The sequence below is a fragment of the Acinonyx jubatus genome, chromosome B2, assembly GCF_027475565.1.
Source record: "Acinonyx jubatus isolate Ajub_Pintada_27869175 chromosome B2, VMU_Ajub_asm_v1.0, whole genome shotgun sequence".
Classification (NCBI taxonomy): domain Eukaryota; kingdom Metazoa; phylum Chordata; class Mammalia; order Carnivora; family Felidae; genus Acinonyx; species Acinonyx jubatus.
In genome coordinates this window covers 32,324,698-32,343,729 of record NC_069385.1, presented here as the reverse complement: position 1 = coordinate 32,343,729, position 19,032 = coordinate 32,324,698, and the positions used below count along the sequence as shown (strand labels likewise).

Below are 19,032 nucleotides of genomic sequence, written 5' to 3'. Positions count from 1 at the left end.
ATCTTATTATTCCCACTTTATCAGTGAGAACACAAAAACTTAGTAAGTCCAAGTAATTTGGATCTGACTTATCCAGGTGTAGTTTGTAAAGTGATTGAAACGGGTCTCCCATGATTCCATGCTGTCTATTTAGCTTTTCTGAATATAAGCATTCACTTATAAGAGCAGTTGTAATTAAATGAGAAATGTTGTGAAAACACTGCAAGTTCCAAAGCATTATATAAATGCACAGCATTATTTTGCTTGTGGATATTTAATAGGGTTATTTAAAATTATTAAGGAGGCAATTGGTTCAACTCAGGCTTGCATCCTACACTTGTAGATTATTCCCCACCTTTTCCAATATCTTTTCTTTTGTATTCCGTCAGTTGCACACCATTAGTCTATGTCTATCGATCGTAAACTTTCCAAAGACAGACAGCCTTATTTGTCAACTTTTCTCAAGTACCTTATTCATCCCGTGTAATTCGTTTTAGTATATTTCATTGTACTATTTCCTCTTAAATTCCTTTTTAGAACTCTCTCTATGTATTATACTACCTCTAGATTGATAAAAATGTAGTGTTTGTGTGTTGGCAAAATAAGAACCGGAAGGAAGGAATGGACCAGTGAGCACACATGAAAGGCCTAGGACTGTCGGGCTATGTTTTGTAGTTGCCCGTGAACAGTTTGGAATCTTCCAAAAACTTGTTACAGAAACCTGAAGATGTTCTGCCAGGAAGGTAGTGTGCCCCAAAACATGTTTCTTGGTGGATGTTGCTTCACCACAGCATGGTACATTGGGAGATGTTTCGTATTACACAGCTTCTCTTGGACTTTCAAATGTAGATTTATATTTTATTTTATTTTTTTAATGCTTACTTATTTTTGAAAGAGAGAGAGAGAGAGAGAGAGAGACAGAGAATGCAAGTGGGGGAGGGGCAGAGAGAGAGAGGGAGACACAGAATCAGAAGCAGGCTCCAGGCTCTGAGCTGTCAGCACAGAGCCTGATGCAGGGGTCAAACTCGTGAACCACGAGATCATGACCTGAGCCGAAGTCAGTCGCTCAACCAACTGAGCCACCCACGGGCCCCTTGGTATTTATATTTTAAAGACTCTGAAGAGTTCTGTTGTAAGCCTGTTTAACCCTGAAATAGTTTTCCATGACTTTTTATATTTTCCAGAGAACACAGCTCTAGCCAGGGGAGTAAGGGTTGCTGCCATCAGTCTATTCAATTATCCGTTTTCTGCTCATGAAGTACCAGTTTGACTATGCTGGACTTGGGAGATGTTTCATAGTACACAGCTTGATTTTGTAGGGCTTAGATGATCAAACTAAGATATAAACTAGATTCATGGTCCAAGTCTGTGGAAAAAGGATGGTCCTTGATGATGAATAAGCTTTTCACAAAGCTCAATCTATTCAAGTGGAAGGACTGGCATTTATTCTGAATACTTCCACTTTTCAAAGCGAAATGTTGGTGACGGGAGATTTTAGCTGACTCAGTCAGCTATGAGCCTCATCACAAGACTATCATCTCCATCACGGCAGAGACAATATCTGCTTTTGAGTTCTGAGGCCAACACTCTAGGGTAGAGCCTGGTTCCAAGCAGGCTTTCAGTGGCATTTGTGAAACAGCAGTTATTCTGATTAGTGCTCCATTTGACAAAATGTGTAGTTGGCACCCCTCTACTGGTCTGATTGTTTCCAACTCAAAACTCTTGGAATCACTGAGCTAGATGAAAGTCAATTGTGCTAAAAATATGTATTTCAGCAGAGACAGCTTCTCCTCTATTTTGCTACAGGCAGCTTATAATTAAGCATTATACACCCAGCCCCTTTTACATCCTAGTGAGGCCATGTGACTAATTTTAACTGACAGAGTGAATCTGGAAGTGATTTATGTCACTTTTAGATCATGTATCTCTCCACTAGCAAGGTGAATGCACAGGACCCTTAGGATCTGGGGTTGACAGAGTCACCAGCTCTCGAGTACCTGAATCACCTTAAAAAGTAGAGTCAGTTACCAAATGAGTCACATGCATTGAACTATTAAATAAACACGAAACAAACCTTGTTGTGTTAAACCACTCATATTTTGGTATTTGTTGCATTAGCTAGTGCTAGCTTGTATCAACATATGGATTCCCACAGATATCCTTTCATGGACATATACTAGAAGCATATGCACCAAAAGGTTAATTCTCTAGGTAATAGGGCTAACAGATTTTGCTATTTCCTTTTTCAAAGTTACCATATTTTCTAGATTTCCTTCAGCGAATAGGCATTATTACACATTAGGTTTATAATCAGGGAAAAACACAAATAAATTATAAATATTTTTGAATGATTCCAAACTCCAAGACCTCTTGCTCTTTTGTTTTGGGGCTCCTTCCTCACTCCCTGGATTTTTCAAGCCCTTTGTTCTGGACCTCCAAACTAGGCATATGCCCATCTGTAGCCAGAACTGGCAAACTGAGGAATAATCCCCCAGCGGCATGTGAGGAATAGTCCCAACCTAACTTCTCTTCTCGCCTCTCCAAAATGGTGGGCTAATGCCTAGTGGAGAAAGACCACATGGGTCACTGTACTGTCAGTGGATCCTTAATTATTTCATTCACATTTGTAACTTTGTATTCTGAAATAATTTCAAACGCCAAAGAGGAGATTTTTAAAAACCCTTCACCCAAAGTCTTCAATTGTGATCATTTTACTATATTTGAATTATCATTCTCTTACTGTAGATAGATAGATAGATAGATAGATAGATAGATATAGACAGATAGATGATAGAATTCTGAACCATTTGAAAAAACTTAAACAAGTTGAAGGCATCTGGCAATATTCATCTAAGTTCAACTCACAGTTACTAGTTTAAAATTCTTGAAAAATACAACTATTAATTCTGTAATTTCATTTAAAGTAATTTATTGGAAGAAGATACTTATAATCACAACAAAGTTTATCATACCGAAAAACAGATGGCTTATGTGTCCAACAATGAGTTTGGGTGAGCAAATCGTACAGTGTCATCATGTACAGGGCACTTACAGTGCTTCCCTACGTCGTCCTGTTTGCTATTCATCATTGGTCTCCATAGCCATTAAAATTGAAGTTCAAAGTTCTTAATAGGTCTGCCTCTGTGCATTGCATCTGTTTTATTATCACTAGGACTCTCTTGATCCTGCCTGAGACCCCCTCAGAAAAAAAATGGTCACCCCAAATACCCTCAACCTCACATGGCTTTGATGAATATTCGCCTTATCACATGTTTTTCCCACCCTTCCTGCATTAAGAATCAAAGCAGGGATCACCAGACGTGGACACTCCATCCTCCACTGGTCTCAGGCACTCCTTCCTGCAGGCCTAGGAGACAGGTAATGCAACTTGACCAAGGGCAGCAGCAAAAAAGCCGGGGCTGTTTGGGAAGGTCTGCTCTAAATTAGAACAAACTAATTTAGAATTGATCAGAATCCTACCAGATTTTCAACAGATAGCCTATCCTAATTTCAAATAGAGAGTCCTGTGCCTCAAACACATACATATTCATGAGAATTCCTAAGAGAAAAAGAATGTCAGCTTTATTCTTTGCAATATCAGCTGAAGAAGTTGATTCCCTGGTTCCACAAGCGGCCAAAAGCTGTGTATCCCTTTCTAGCCTGTAGATTCACCTTCCTGACTCAGAACACTGAAAACAAACATATCACTATGGAAGTTCCACAGGAAATCACTTTACTCTGACATCTCAAATTCAGACATTCTGCAGTAAAATAAACACGAAATTTCAAACAGGGAGAGTTGGGGATTATCGTGTTCCTCGTATAAATATCTGTATGGAAAATCACAGAATTCGATATAGCACTTATGAAATAAAAACAAGTAAACTATGAGATACGCCTCATAAATAGTACAAACATTTCAGTAAGTGGATAAATTCTGACAACCAGAAAGGAAACACTCTAAAATACGGTATTTATTCAAAAGACGATATTGTTTGCAGGAGAGAAAGGGCTTAAAAGAATGGAATACAAAATGCAACATTTTCAAACAATTTAGCTGGAAACATCAGTACTGAATCTCTTGCTTCTCTCAAGGAGCATACAAGATACCACACAAAAACTTAATTTTATTGAGTTTATTCATACGATCCCAAAAGACTTTGCTTAAGAAATGAGGAAAGGACACACAACAAGATTTGGCTGAACTATACCAAGGGAACCTAAAAGGAGACAAGATCTTCCACTGGTGACATTCTACTAAGGAAAGTTAGTTCATTAACTAATATAAAAAATAAATCTACAACAGCAACTGTGACTCAAATTGAGCCAGGATGCGGCACGTGTGACACCCAACGTGGTCAGGGAGGTACTGCAGGGACCTCACACCCTCCTAGGTTGGCTCAGACTATCCCCCTTTGACCTGACACCTCATAAAGGACCCCTCACAGCATGGGGTTTGCAGCCAGCTACATTTTCTCCTCAGCCTACAGTCCACCATATACCATTTCCGTGTTTCTTATAGCTTCTTTCTCTTTAGAGAGTGATAGAGCTCAAGATAAACTCACCTGTCCAGTGCAGAGTAGGGAAGGATAAAGAAATGCTTTGAGATGGGTTTGGGGTCATTTGGGGGTACCAAGAGACTCAGATAAACCAAGAAACTAGAATGGGCATCTTCAAAAAGCACAGAGGTAAGGGGCCCATTGGTTTTTCCCAATCCCATTGGATTGACAATGAAACACAGAAAGAACCATTGTTGCCCTGGGGAAGTCACACCCAAAGAACAAGAAAGAGGAAGGAACACGGGAAGAGAGAGTGCTTCCTTTTACCCTGTTAAGATGGAAGTCTTCTCAGAAAGGAATATAGAAGCCAAATGATCAAGTAAAAAGTGAAATGGCGATGATAAGTGTTTACATGAAATGAAATATGGAAGGAAATCAGACACTCTTTCACTTCCACTTGACTTTGTCCGAATTTTTAAAAAGGTGGTGTTAAGTCAGTCCAGTTTTGCTTTATTGGCAATGTATACATTTTATCAGACGTATCTGAGCAAAAGAAAGAGAACCCAATCGGCATCTCTCGGGTAGACGGGGAAGGATGGTGTAGGGAGGAAGGGCGTGTGTGATGGGAAGGTCTCCACACTCCTCACGCTCTGCTCTTCATGTCCAAAGTGTCTTTGACCTGACACGTTCGGATCACAGAAAACACTGTCCCCCAGCACAGAATTATGACCACAAGTGTGTGCTGTGCAACAGGCTGCAGAGTACCATGAAATACACGAGCAGCTCAAGAGGGTGGTTTCTGGGCGGAGAAGAGGAAGAAGAGGTTCCACACACCAAGGGCTCTGCTTTATACGGTCTTTCCACGTGTGGAGGTAATGCTGTCATCCCTTGAATCTGAAAATGAAAAAGTAAACAATGCCAGTGATTGAAGAGCAGGTTCGCGGCCAGGCTCGCTCAATACCCCCCCATCCCACCCCCCCCCCCCCCCGACTTCTGCAGGGTAAAAGCGGTGGGTGGCATGGATGGCTGCTTAAGGAGTCAAAGGTCAAAGGAGTTGGAGCCTGAGGGACGTGGAGAAGAAAGCCAGATGCACCTTTGGGATGGAGAGACACAAACCAGGCTCTGTTGCTTTTCGAAGCTCTCATCTCATCCTATCCCCGCTTCATTAAAGCCTTAGCTTAACAGCCAATCTCCCTCTTCAAAGGGAGTGGAATCAGGAGTTTTTGGTCAACCCGAGCAGTTATGGAACAAGTAAATTATCAGACATATCAAACGACAACTGAAACATCGGATTCATGGATATTTGTCCGTTCCTTAGATTTTGCCTGGAGGGGATTAGGTAACATGTGACATCTGGCTTCTCCGAAGATTCAAACAAAGTAGGGCTCACCGACCACTCCGCGTTGTCCGTCTTGGAGCATCTCACGTTCACCGGCAAGCTAAGGACAAGCTTGTTGAAGGAGAGACCTTCCTTTTTAGCCCATTTAAATTTATTCATTGCGTCCATGAAAGAGAGGTTTTTATACTGCTTGGGGCTTTTGATAATGAAAGGCCAGGTCCTGAAATTAAAATAACCACAATTAGTCAGGTTCAGAACAAAAGCATGACACGTTTCCATCACTTTTCAACATTCTAAAATAGACCTCACGCTGGTCCATTTTTACACACATAGAAAACCTAACGCAAAGGATTGATAGACCCATCAGCAATTGCCAGAAGAAATACATGCCACGTAAGGAGTCTTTTGGAAAGAATGAAATTCCTTATTGTAGTACCAGATGGGTAATACCCTAGACAAATAATTTTGACTCAGAAAGCTTCCCCAGCCTCACAACTCCTTGTTTATGTGTTTTGGCTCTAGGTAACAACGTAACTCAGTACACGTTCAGTTCTGCAGAATGTAACGCCAATGGCGTAATGAAGAAATCTGTAGGCTTTTTTGTAAGAGACAGAAATTTCAATTCCACACAGTTGAAAAGCCTGACCCCTGCTGGCTGCCTTGTTTTGGCTTGCCTAAGAGATAATAAATGTAACAAATCTGGAACTGAACCAGTATTCTAAAAATTCTACTGAGAAAAAAATACTCTTGCTTCTACTTGCCACTCTAAAAAAACACATTAATGTCCAAGAAAGGAAGAAGAGATCCCAGAAGAATGATACAATCTGCTTGAAAAGATACTCTTCAAGTGATGTCTTTGATTAAATGTTAAGTTTTGTGTTATTGATTCCTAAAAAAAAGAAGTGTAAGGAAGTGTTGGAACACCACCAGGATTTACATGAATAAATCCATGGGTCTTCCCAGAGATTATCATGGGTAACCAGCAGGTATTTGGCTCCCACAACATCCCAAGAAGCTATTTCAGTGGTTTTGGTAATTACCAACCAATTAATTTCCAGTTGAGGCATTTACACTTTTAATACTGGATCTTCTTCATTTATTTATGCCTTTAATAACTCTCTCTCTTACACACACAAGCTACTCACACTTGGAATATTAGCTTTTTAATTAAATTGAACATCTTTTATTGACCTTTTAGAGATAATAAATTTTCAATGTCTAAAATAAAATTATTTCCCCCTTACTCTAATAAGTGAAACAATGAGTAAAACATTGGGTAATATACAAGGACCTTTACATTCTTCATTTTTAACTTCCTTTTTCTCTTAATTAAAATCAGTATATCCTTGTTGAGTTTTAAATGCATTATTTTGTACAGAGACCTTAAAGTACCTAACTTTAAATAAAGAAAAAGCAATTGGCATCACACTACACTAAACACAGCTAGCAATGACCTAAAATCTGTAGCATTAAAAATTTAAACATCCTGTGAAGACTTGTAGAGATGTCAATCAGAATTCGTATAAAATAATAACTTGAAAGGGGCCCATTATGTTTACATACAAAGTCCTTTTAAACACACGAAAAATTACAGCTAGGTTTTATTAAAAATAAAAGTTTTAAAATCAAATATTAAAGGGGCGTCTGGGTGGCTCAGTCGGTTGGGCATCCGACTTCAGCTCAGGTCATGATCTCGTAGTTCATGAATCGGAGCCCCGCGTTGGGCTCTGTGTTGACAGTTCAGAGCCTGGAGCCTGCTTGGGCATCTGTGTCTCCCTCTGTCTCTGTCCCTCTCCCGCTTGCGTTCTGTCTCTGTCTTCACAGAAATAAATAAACATTAAAAAACTTAATTAAACATTAAAAATAAAATTTGCTTTTCAAAAAAATAAGATGCCTCTCTTGAAAAAAAATCAATTTCACAACCAGGGAGAAATGCTGGAAGGAAATCATCAGCCTGTAATTCCCTAAAACACCACAAGGTGGCACTGGAATCTGTACTAAGGGGGTAAAGCGGCTTAAATCCGCTGCGCTGCCTGCTGCCTTGCAGGTAAGAGTGAATAGAGTATTACACGTAGATGAAATCTTTAAAAAGCTTTGCTGCTAGAATAAATCAGGAAACTAGTTGTTGGGTTTTTTTTTTTTTTTTGAGATTTCACAGCATAAAGTAACAGAAGTGCTGTCAGCAAACTTGCTACTTTACTGTAAATATATGAAAAAGGATCTAGAAAAGGGCAAACCTAATGGCTCACGTGGAGACAGCATGATTGGGGCTGGTGACCTCGGGACATGGCTGTGAGCTTCTCTCATATGGCAGCTTGACTCATATTTATTGTCTCCTCTCCATTCCTGCTGACGTCGTTCAGGCCTCTATTCTATAATGACATCACCCCAACAAACCTCCCACCCTCTCCAGCCTGCTACCCCATATTTCCTGATTACCCCTGGAGAAAAAAGAAGAAAAGACAGAAAGAGGAGAAATCCTGAAAAGGTAAATATTTTTCCTTAAAAGACTAAGCTTTAACAGAAACAGGTAACTTTGAAGTAGAAAGTTCTGCTCTCACCTGGGACCGGGATCTGGTTAGGAATATTGGGAATGGTCTAGAAATTCAGTTACATTTCTGCATATCTGAGCAGTGTGTAAATGTCTACCCAGATGCATCTATAAATAAGAGGGTATTATTTATATACCACTGTAGTTGATAAAAACAAATTATATTAACATGATGATTTATTATGGGTGAGAAGTCTTCCTTTGCAAATTTAATTGACAAGTTGATTTAACAATATATATATATAAATGAAATGAACTTAGACTACCCTAAATCATTCGGGGAAAAGAAAAAAAATGACAAAATTTTGGGACTTACATGCTCTTATTTCAAGATCTATCATAAAACTATGATAACAGAGAGTGATACGAGAGAAAGGCTAAATATGAACATCAATGAAACAGAATTCAGAGTCCAGAAATAGCCAGTATATGATCTAATGATTTTCAACAAACATTCCAAGGCAATTCAATAGGAAAAAGGTAGGTTGTGTTTTTTTTGTTTTTGTTTTTTTAGTCAAATGGTTCTTGAATAACTTGATATTCATGTGAAAAACAATGAACCTAGGTATTTACCTCTTAACACACACAAGAATTTACTCAAAATGGATCATCAACCTACATATAAAAGCTGAAAACTGTAAACTTTTTAGGGAAAAAAAAAGGCTATTCCAAAGAAAGCTCCTATGAACATGATTGTGTTAGTCTTTGTTATGGACACATGTTTGGCATTTTCTGAGCTAGCACGTAGTGGCTGAATCACTGCATTGGATACTAAATTTATGTTTACCTCATAAGACTCTCAAAATATTCTCCAACATGATGTACCTTTTACATTCTTTACATTCTTTACAAAAAAAAAAAAAACAGGAGAAAGAAACCTTGGGTAGGCAAAAATTTCCTACAAAGAATATCAAAAGCACAAAATAAACAAAAATGATAAAATGGTCTTCAAAAAATACAATTAAAAATGAAAATGAAAATCTCCACAGACTAGGAGAAATTATTTGTAAAATGTATCTGACATGAAGCTTCTATCTTAAGTATAAAGAATTCTTTAAAAATATAAAGAACTTGGGTGCCTGGGTGGCTCAGTCGGTTAAGTGTCTAACTCTTGACTTTGACTCAGGTCATGATCTCACGGTTCTTGAGTTCGAGCTTTGCATCAGGGTCCACGCTGACAGCACAGATTGTGCTTGGGATTCTCTCCATCTCTCTCTCTCTACACCCAGCCCCCTTCGCTCGCTCTTGTGTGTGTGCTTTCTCAAAATAAATAAATAAACTTAAAAAACTTAAAAAAAGAAAGCAAGCAACCCAATGAAACAATGAACAAAACTCTGAACACTTAAAAAGAAACATATATAAATGACCAATAAGCATATGAAAAGTGGCTCAACACTGTTAGTCATAAGAGAAATGGAAAATAAAACCACAATAAGGTACCACTACATACACATTAAAATAAATAAAATCTAAAATATCAATAATACAAAACACTGGGCATAATGTTAAGCAATAGGAGCTCTTACACATTATTGGTGAGAATGTAAAAGGTACGTCATTTTGGAGAATATTTTGAGAGTCTTATGAAGTAAACATAAATTTAGTATCTAATGCAGTGATTCAGCCACTACGTGCTAGCTCAGAAAATGCCAAACATGTGTCCATAACAAAGACTAACACAATCATGTTCATAGGAGCTTTCTTTGGAATAGCCTGAGACTGGAAACAACCCAAATGTCTTTTTTTTTTTAATTTAATGTTTATTTACTCTTTGAGAGAGAGACCTAACATGAGTGGGGGAGGGCAGAGAGAGAGAGAGAGAGAGAGAGAGAGAGAATCGGAAGCAGGCTCCAGGCTCCGAGCTGTCTGCACAGAGCCCAATGCGGGGCTCGAACCCACGAACTGTGAGATCATGACCTGAGCCAAAGTCAGATGTTTAACTGACTGAGCCACCCAGGCGCCCCAGACCCCAAATGCCTTTCAACTGGTGAATCAATAAATGAATTTTGGTGTGTCCACACCAAGGAATACCACTCAGCAATAAAATGGAATGGAATTCTGACACGTGCACCAGCATAGATGAATCTCAAAAACCTCCAAATCAAAAAAGTCAGGCATGAAAGAGTACATGCTATAAGATCCCATTTTTATAAAATCTAGAAAAGATTGAACTAATGTGGCGACAAAAAGCCAGTTTGCTGTTTCCTGGGGTTTTGTGTGGGAAGTGGGGTTGTCTCCAGATAGCAGAATAGAACTTTTGGGGGTGATGAAAATGTCCTATATCTTGTCCGTGCTGGGGTCAAGTAGGTATACACATCTGAGAAAACAGTATAGTTAAAACAGGTGCATTTTGTCGTGTGTAAGTTCTACCTGTAGCAATTGGACGTTAAAAAATAAATAAGAAAACAGAAATCAAAACATACCAACAGGCCGATGAAAAAAAGGCGACAGAATGCCATACATTTTATAATCTAATTGTTAAAGAAGAAAGCCAGGAAGTCTGACCTAACAAGATATAACTTCTAATCCTTTTGACACCCCAAGAATATATGAATATTGGAAGGCCACAGTAAAGTTGTCTCCCTAACTGTAGAGAAGACCCCATGATGTGAGGCCTTAGACGTTCCTCTGTGAAAGGGGATTCAATCCCAACCAGTTAGAAAACTTCCTTGGGGTGCCCCTGGCTCGCTCAGTAAAACACGTGACTCTTGATTTCTGGTTGTGAGTTTGAGGCCCATGTTACGTGTAGATTACTTAAAAATAAAAATCTTTTTTAAAAAAAGAAAGAAATAAGAAAGAAAGAAAGAAAGAAAGAAAGAAAGAAAGAAAGAAAGAAACAAGCCTTCCTCAGTAGATTTTCTAAAAAACATCCGAGGAAGGAATAACCCATGCACTGTAATACAAAGTTAACAGTCCCACCTCTATACCCACAGCACTTTACCCTCAAAATATAGTAAGGTGTGTACATAAAATATGTGAGCTGAACCTCAGACTGTGGTGTAGAAAGATAGAAAGCTACTGTCAGATTTGTTTAGAAGGTAGACAAGAATTCACTCACATTTTTTTTCAGAGCAAAGAGAAGTGTTAGACAGAATTAGCTCAGCATAAGCAAGAAATGACATAACAACCCTGCAAACATAGGGTAAAGAACTTCTATTACATTTCATGAAAAGAGACAGAAAAAGTTGACTCTAGTAGCAAATATAAACCAGTGATACTGGAGAGAATTCCCATAAGTGTTTCATGTTGTAAATTTATTTAATAAAAACATGAATTGAATTAAATAAGAGCCCGCATACAAGAATTTAGAACAACTGAATGAGATGAAAAGGGAGATAGCATACCAATGGAAATAAATTTAGGACAAACCAAATTTAACACCAAATAAATCAGAAAAAGCAAGAAGCAGAAGAACCCTTCCAAAAAACTACAAGAGAAAGTACTTGTGAAAAATTCCAAATAGATTTTCAAAAAACTTTGTAGATATAATATAAGAAAATTTCCCTGAAATGGAAAAAAAATAAGTGAATATATGAAAAACATTTCATGTTTCAGGAAAATTGAATGCAGATGTTCCACACTGAAGTATGTTCAGTTTAACTTATGAATTCTACAGGTAGACGAAGAATGTTCGCATTCATCCAAAGAGACTTCCTAAGGGAAGGGGAGGGTATGACCTCAAAACGTTATATCCAACCAAATGCTGTCCAAATATAAATGCAGAAATTCTCAAATACAAAACAAAACAAAACAAAACAAAAAGCCCCAGTCATAAAGCATCTGGAAGCCCCGCTTGATTAACTAACTTGCAGATAACATTCTGATGAATCAAACGAAAGAACTCAGAAATGCAGAAATCCTATAAGATTAGGGATTACCACTGAATCTATTTAACTTTAAAATTTTCATTAAATATTGTGAGACTTTGGTTTGAGAATTAGATGCATAAATTTAAAACCTTGCAAGTACAAAATTATAATATGAGTAATAAATACTTGGAAGTACGGAAAGGGACGTGGGAGAAAATATAAAAGTATGAATGTCCTCATCTTTTATGATCTAAAATCGAAACATGTAAAGTGTGTGGGACATTTTAATGTCTTTTACAATCTATGTTCTCAACATCTAAGACCCGTTTACAAAATATTACCCCTTGTGGCTAAAACCAACAGCAGCAACAGCATTCATCTGAAGTTCAACAACTGTTCAGTTTTAGTTTAGTGGTTTTTAAAAAAAATTTTTTTTAATGTTTATTTATTTTTGAGACAGAGAGAGACAGAGCATGAACGGGGGAGGGTCAGAGAGAGATGGAGCACAGAATCTGAAACAGGCTCCAGGCTCTGAACTGTCAGCACAGAGCCCGACGCGGGGCTTGAACTCACGGTCCACGAGATCATGACCTAAGCCGAAGTCGGATGCTTAACCAACTGAGCCACCCAGGCGCCCCTAGTTTAGTGTTTTCATATAAATTAAACAAAATCACGATTTAATGTTTTTATTTTAAACAGTGCACAAATTATAATCTTTATTACAGTTAATTTATTCATCTTTATAGCAACACCTACATAGAAAGATATCTGTAATAACCTTCAATTAATGTTAATATTGTTTATTTCTTTTCTTATGTATTAAAGTTTATTTATTTTGAGAGAGAGAGGGCGCGTGCACGTGCACATGTTGAGCAAACCAGGGAAGGACAGAAAGAGAGAGGGAGAGAGATAATCCCAAACAGCCTCCCTGCTAGCACTGAGCCTGTCTCAGGGCTCAATCTCACAAAGCATGAGATCATGACCTGAGCGGAAATCAAGAGTTGGACACTCAATGAACTGAGCCACCCAGGAGCCCCAGTATTGTTTATTTCTAACATAATTTGAGATGATTGCTTGTGTCTTTTTTTTTTAAAACCTTTTCTTCTGCACTCCTTAAAAGCCCTATAATAAGCATGTGGGATTTTTACACATTGTAAACATAAAGTGACTTTTCCTACAAAGAAAAATACAAACACGACCCTTGATTCTTTTTTAGAAATAGAATAAATTATATCAAACTTTCCATCACATAAGCCTCACTGGAACTACATCGTGTTGATGTGTGGTGCAGCAGAGAATACAGAATTTATCTAAACTCATGATCTATTCTGTTATCTGATCTTTATGAGTGTTTTGTTTTTCCTTAAGCCTCGCCAGATCTGCAGGAGGCAGAGAAAAACTGCATCCCTTAGAACAGACAAATCCTGAGACAGGATGTAGTTGTCTCTATGTTTCTATCAGCTCCTCCTCTAATCCTAGGATTGTTACTGAATGTTTGAAATAAGACAAAGCACCTAACTAATCATTATATTCAAAGCACAGAATACGAGATTTGGGGCTACGTTTTAAGTGATATTCCTCTTGAGTACTGTATCCTGAAACCAAATTCACAACATTCTCTTAAATAAAACAGAAAACAAAATCACCCCAACTGTCTCTCTTTCTGATCTTTTAGCCAGCACCTTGTTGGTTTGGCTTTCAATAACATTTATGTCAATGTGATAAGCTAACTTGAAAGACTGATTTAAAGCTTAAACATAATTTTATAGCAGAGCCTCCTTTTCACTTGTATTTTTGAAGAATGCCTAAATTTAACCATGTAGTTAAATGGTTCTGTGTGGGCAATGACATCTCAAAACTGGTCCTGTTCTCTGAAGCAATTCTCCTTGTCTTTTTAAGAAATGAAAAACCCAGCTTCAATATTTCCTGGAGGAGACCGAAGGTGTGGACTCAGAGCTCTCTGTAACTTGGAAGCGGAGCATTTTCAGAGGATCTACACAAGTTGAACACCAAAGAAAATAATGAGGCCGTAGAATACACTTTTGAACCTCATCGCCTTGTAAAACAAACAGCTTTCAATGTCCATGCGTTTTCAAGATTCTCTTGGATTAACCCTTGAATAGGAGAAGTTTCTAGCCAATATGTAAAAACAAAACAAAACAAAAACCAATATTCTAAAGGGGAAAAAAAAAAAAGACTACCAAGTCTTTGTAAGAGATAATGTTGATATTTTAAACAAGACTATCCCCTAGTGTTTTTAGAATGACATTGTACATACTGTTTGGATAGTCACTACTATTTTATTTTTTGCATATGTAATTATTTATTTTGAAGAAACAGGCAGATATCTAGCTACCTACCAGAGGTAAGCGAACAATGCAAACACTAGCTCCTTCATTGCTTATGTAGATATGATGTTGAACAGCCTCTTAATCCCTGAATTTCCATTTCCTCTTCTATAAAAATAGGATTGTAAGCCCTACTCTACCTATTGGAAGTGTGTGAAAACAAATTAAATGAAATTATACATACAGAAATACTTTATAAACTACAAACTAATTTACACAAGCATTTTGTTATTTGTATTTTAGTAGATACAGATTTCTGACGGTCATTGGGTTGTCTGGATAGGAACTCACTAGAACGTATTCACAGATAGTAAGTACAATTCAAAAGAAGAGTGCTCTTAGTTCATAATCTACAATCTCTATAATATTTTGGAATAAAAAAGTAGACCATAATTATATTCGACTCAGTGAGTGCATTTACCACATTCTCATTAAGGGTTTTTTAATCCTTAAACACACTCCCTCAAAGATCTATGTGTTTCTTTTGCCCAATTTCATCAGTCTCTTTTATTTTGAAAAGTCCTAATCATTAGAAAATTCTTCCTTATATTAAAACAAAACCTATGCTCCAAAATTTCTACCAGCCACAATAATTCTTCTTTGCGCTATTACCAAGAATGAATAAAATCATTTTTCCTACATCAGCCCTGATATATTCAAAGCAGAACTTTTGATTTCTGCTTCAAATCTGTTTCCCTACAGCACTCACACATCCTCATTTTCCCCTTCCTCTTTTTTCCCCTCATCATCTCCCTGAAATGCCATCAACCAACAAGTCCAGCGTGTGCTATCTTGAGAAAGTAACCTGCTTGCAACCATTGCTCATTAGTTCTACTGCCATCACCTTGGTCCCAGACACATTCACCTCTCAACTGGGCAATCACAACAGTCTCCTGGTTGGTATTATTTCCAATCTGGTCCTCCTAGAGTCCTTTCTCAATTCAGCAGCTAAATCAATTTTGTTTATATCCAATAGCGTTTTCTTTGCACTTAAAACCCAAAGTCTTTATGTCACCTATAAAGTCCTACATGATCTTTGTGTCACCTACAAAATCCCACTTGAAGTCAGACCTCCTCACTTATTCTCTGCCGTGTCTCACTCTGTTCCAGCCAAACTCGCTTTCTGGCTGTTCTTTGAACATGCTACCTTCATACCCACCATAAGGTCATTACAGTGGCTCTTCTGTCTGCAAACAGTATACTTTAGCTCTTTCCATGGCTGGCTCTTCACCACTGAGGTCTCTGCTGAAACATCACCTCCTGCCATGGATTGAATGTTTGTGTCCCACCCACCACCACCGCCCCTGCCCCCCTGCCGCAAATTCATATGTTGAAATCTTAACACTCAAGGTGGATGGTATTATGAGGTGGGGTTTTAGGGAGGTGATTAGCTCATGAGGGCAGAGCCCTCATGGGCTTAGTGCCCTCATAAAAGCAGCTTGAGAAACCTCCCTTGCATCCTCTGCTATGTGAGGTTACAGTGAGAAGATGGCCATGTCCATCTACGAGGAAGTAAGTCCTCACCAGACACTGAATCTGCTGGCACCTTGATCTTGGACTTCCCCGCCTCCAGAACAGTGAGCAAAAAATTTCTATTTATAAGCTACTCTGTCTATGGTATTTATGTTACAGCAGCCTGGACAGACTGAGATACCTTCCCAGAGAGGCTTTTACTACCCTACTGACAACAGCTACATACCTTCTTCACTGTCTCAATTATTTTCATAACATTTACTAATATCTAAAATTTTATATTTATATTATTTATTTCCTCTCTCCCTCTGTAGCGTATATTCCCAGGAGGGCAGGAATAATATGTATCTTGCTAATTATTTACCTTAAGTAGTTTCTATGATGTGCAATTGTGCAGACAGAGTGAACCTAGCAAGCCTGAGACTTCCAATCTTAGAAATGCCCATTTGGAAGGCTGGCCTTTGGCTGATGTCAAGGAACTTAGTTAGTAAACAATTTCCTATACTGATATAAAACTTTCTCTAAATGAAGAGTGACTCGTTGCACCTAGAGTATTTGTACAAACAATGCAATTTATGTTGACCATCTGCTTTCCTTCTAAGAGTCTAGATTTTGGTACTTACTAGGCATAGAACACCTATGTAACCAGCCCTTCATAAAAACTCTGAGTATTGAGTATCCAATGAGTATCTCTGGTTGACAACATTTCATGCATCTTGTCATACTTTGATGCTAGTGTTATTAAGTACATTCTGTGTTATTCCACTGGAGAGGCCCCTTGGACACTTGTACTGGGTTTCCTCTGGACTTGGCCCATAAACTTTCTCCTTTTGTTAATTTTGCATTGTATTCTTTCTCTGCAATAAATGTCAGCCATGAACACAGTAATAGGCTGAATCCTTTTGGTCCTTTTAGAAAATCACTAAACCTGGCAGGAGTCTTGGGGACCTGGATATGCCAACCAAGAAGCTCACCTTGTCACCCAGCTAAAAAAAAAAAAATTAAATAGGATAGGACTTGAAAAAATTCTATAACATGGTGGTAAATCCAATATGAAGACAAGCCCATCCTTCTCTGAAGTATACTATCCCACTACGAAATCCATTTACTACTTACGTGACTGGCCTATAGATCTCCTTAACGCCAATGAACTGAAGTTGTTCCATAATGTCAGGAATACTTGCACATCGAGTAAGATTAATTCTTGGGTAGTAAAGAAGGTATGAAAGACACATTTCATTCCTGGTGCTTAATCCTCCCTGAAAATGGAGATGTTTTATTTAGAAAAGTATATGTTCCACCAACTTTGACACGGCACCCAAGCCACCAATGTCATACAATTCCATCCAGCTTTAATAAATCTTAAACCTGAAAAATAATAATCTCCTTGACAATTTGATTTTTAAAAAAGGTAGACACACGTTGAAAAATTAATAGAATTATTTCCATCTCTTTAAAAGTTGCCTTTCTTTAACAACCTAATAATCTCTTTCAAGTTCTATTCATATGATGTGAACTTCTCACCACAGTGAGGATTATGGGGCTGTTTGATTAACAAACAGGTTATGAATCAGTCAGTTTGATGGAATCTTTGCTCTATTGCACTGAATTTTCTATAATCTTGTTTTCATGTGTATCGACATCAGCAGATGCATACCACAGGGAGACAGGTTTCACATTTTGCATCCAGGTAATAAACTATCTACTGAAATTAAGAAGATCAAAGCTTCTCAGAAGAACAGAATCTAGAATAGAATCTAGAGTTGCTACAATATATTATCCACAGTGTTGAATTTTCAACCAAAGTTTATTAAATATAAAAAGAAACAGGAAACTGTGATCTGTGCTCAGGAAAAAAAAAGTTAGCAGCAGAAACTGATTGTGAGAAGATACAGATGCTGGATTTAGTAAAAACTTAAAAACACATATAAATATGTTTAAAGAGTTAAAGAAAGATGTTCAAGTAATTAAAGGCAAATACGTTAAAAATGAGTAAACAAGCAGAGAATGGCACCAGAGAAAGGAAAACATAAAAAAGGACAAAATAAAAGTTCTGGAGTTAAAAGTTATCATCATTTTTTTTAATATATGAAATTTATTGTCAAATTGGTTTCCATACAACACCCAGTGCTCATCCCAAAAGGTGCCCTCCTCAATACCCATCACCCACCCTCCCCTCCCTCCCACCCCCCATCAACCCTCAGTTTGTTCTCAGTTTTTAACAGTCTCTTATGCTTTGGCTCTCTCCCACTCTAACCTCTTTTTTTTTTTTTCTTCCCCTCTCCCATGGGTTTCTGTTAAGTTTCTCAGGATCCACATAAGAGTGAAACCATATGGTATCCGTCTTTCTAAAAGTTATCATCATTGAATAAAAAGTCACAGGATGGGATTAACAGCCAATTTGAGATGGCAGAAGAAAGAATCAGTGACCTTGAAGATAGATCAATAGAAATTTTCCAATCCAAAGGACAGAGAGAGAGAAAAAAAAAAGTATAGAAAATGAAAATATCCCCGAAAATATCTCAAAATGCAATATTAAATGTTCTAACATACATGTAATTAGAATTCTACAATGAGAAGGAAGAGAAAAAAAGGGTAGAAAAAATATTTGGAAAAATAATGGCTGAAATCCTCCCAAATTTAGTGAAAAACATGAACTTACAGACCCAAGAAGGTCAACAAATTGCCAAAGATAAATATGAAGAGAGCAATACCTAGACACATCAGTCATGCAGATGAAAGACAAAGAGAACATTTTGAAAGCAGCAAGAGAAAAATGACACATAGCATACAGGCAAACAATAATAAAAATGACAGATGACATTTCATCATAAGTGATGGAAGAAACAAAAAGATATTGGGATTATAGGAGCTCCTGGGTGGCTCAGTCGATTAAGCGTCTTTCTCTTGATTTTGGCTCAGACCACAATCTCACGGTTGTGAGATTGAGCCCCACGTGGGACTCCTCACTGGGCATGGAGCCCGCTTAAGATTCTCTGTCTCCCACTCTCTGTCTCTCCCCTGCTAGTGTTCT

General features: G+C 37.9%; 1 protein-coding gene across 1 annotated transcript in view; it reads right to left on the bottom strand.

Annotated features, from left to right (window-relative positions):
- Nucleotides 1-2,883: 2,883 nt before the first annotated feature.
- MOXD1 (monooxygenase DBH like 1) overlaps nt 2,884-19,032 on the bottom strand; it is a 91,739-nt gene continuing 75,590 nt past the window's right edge. The window contains exons 10-12 of the mRNA XM_027056879.2: nt 17,115-17,257; nt 5,869-6,037; nt 2,884-5,372 (exon numbers count right to left, since the gene is read on the bottom strand). Coding sequence (XP_026912680.1) covers nt 5,202-5,372; nt 5,869-6,037; nt 17,115-17,257 — 483 coding nt within the window. The 3' untranslated portion in view covers nt 2,884-5,201. The remainder of the gene's footprint in view (nt 5,373-5,868; nt 6,038-17,114; nt 17,258-19,032) is intronic.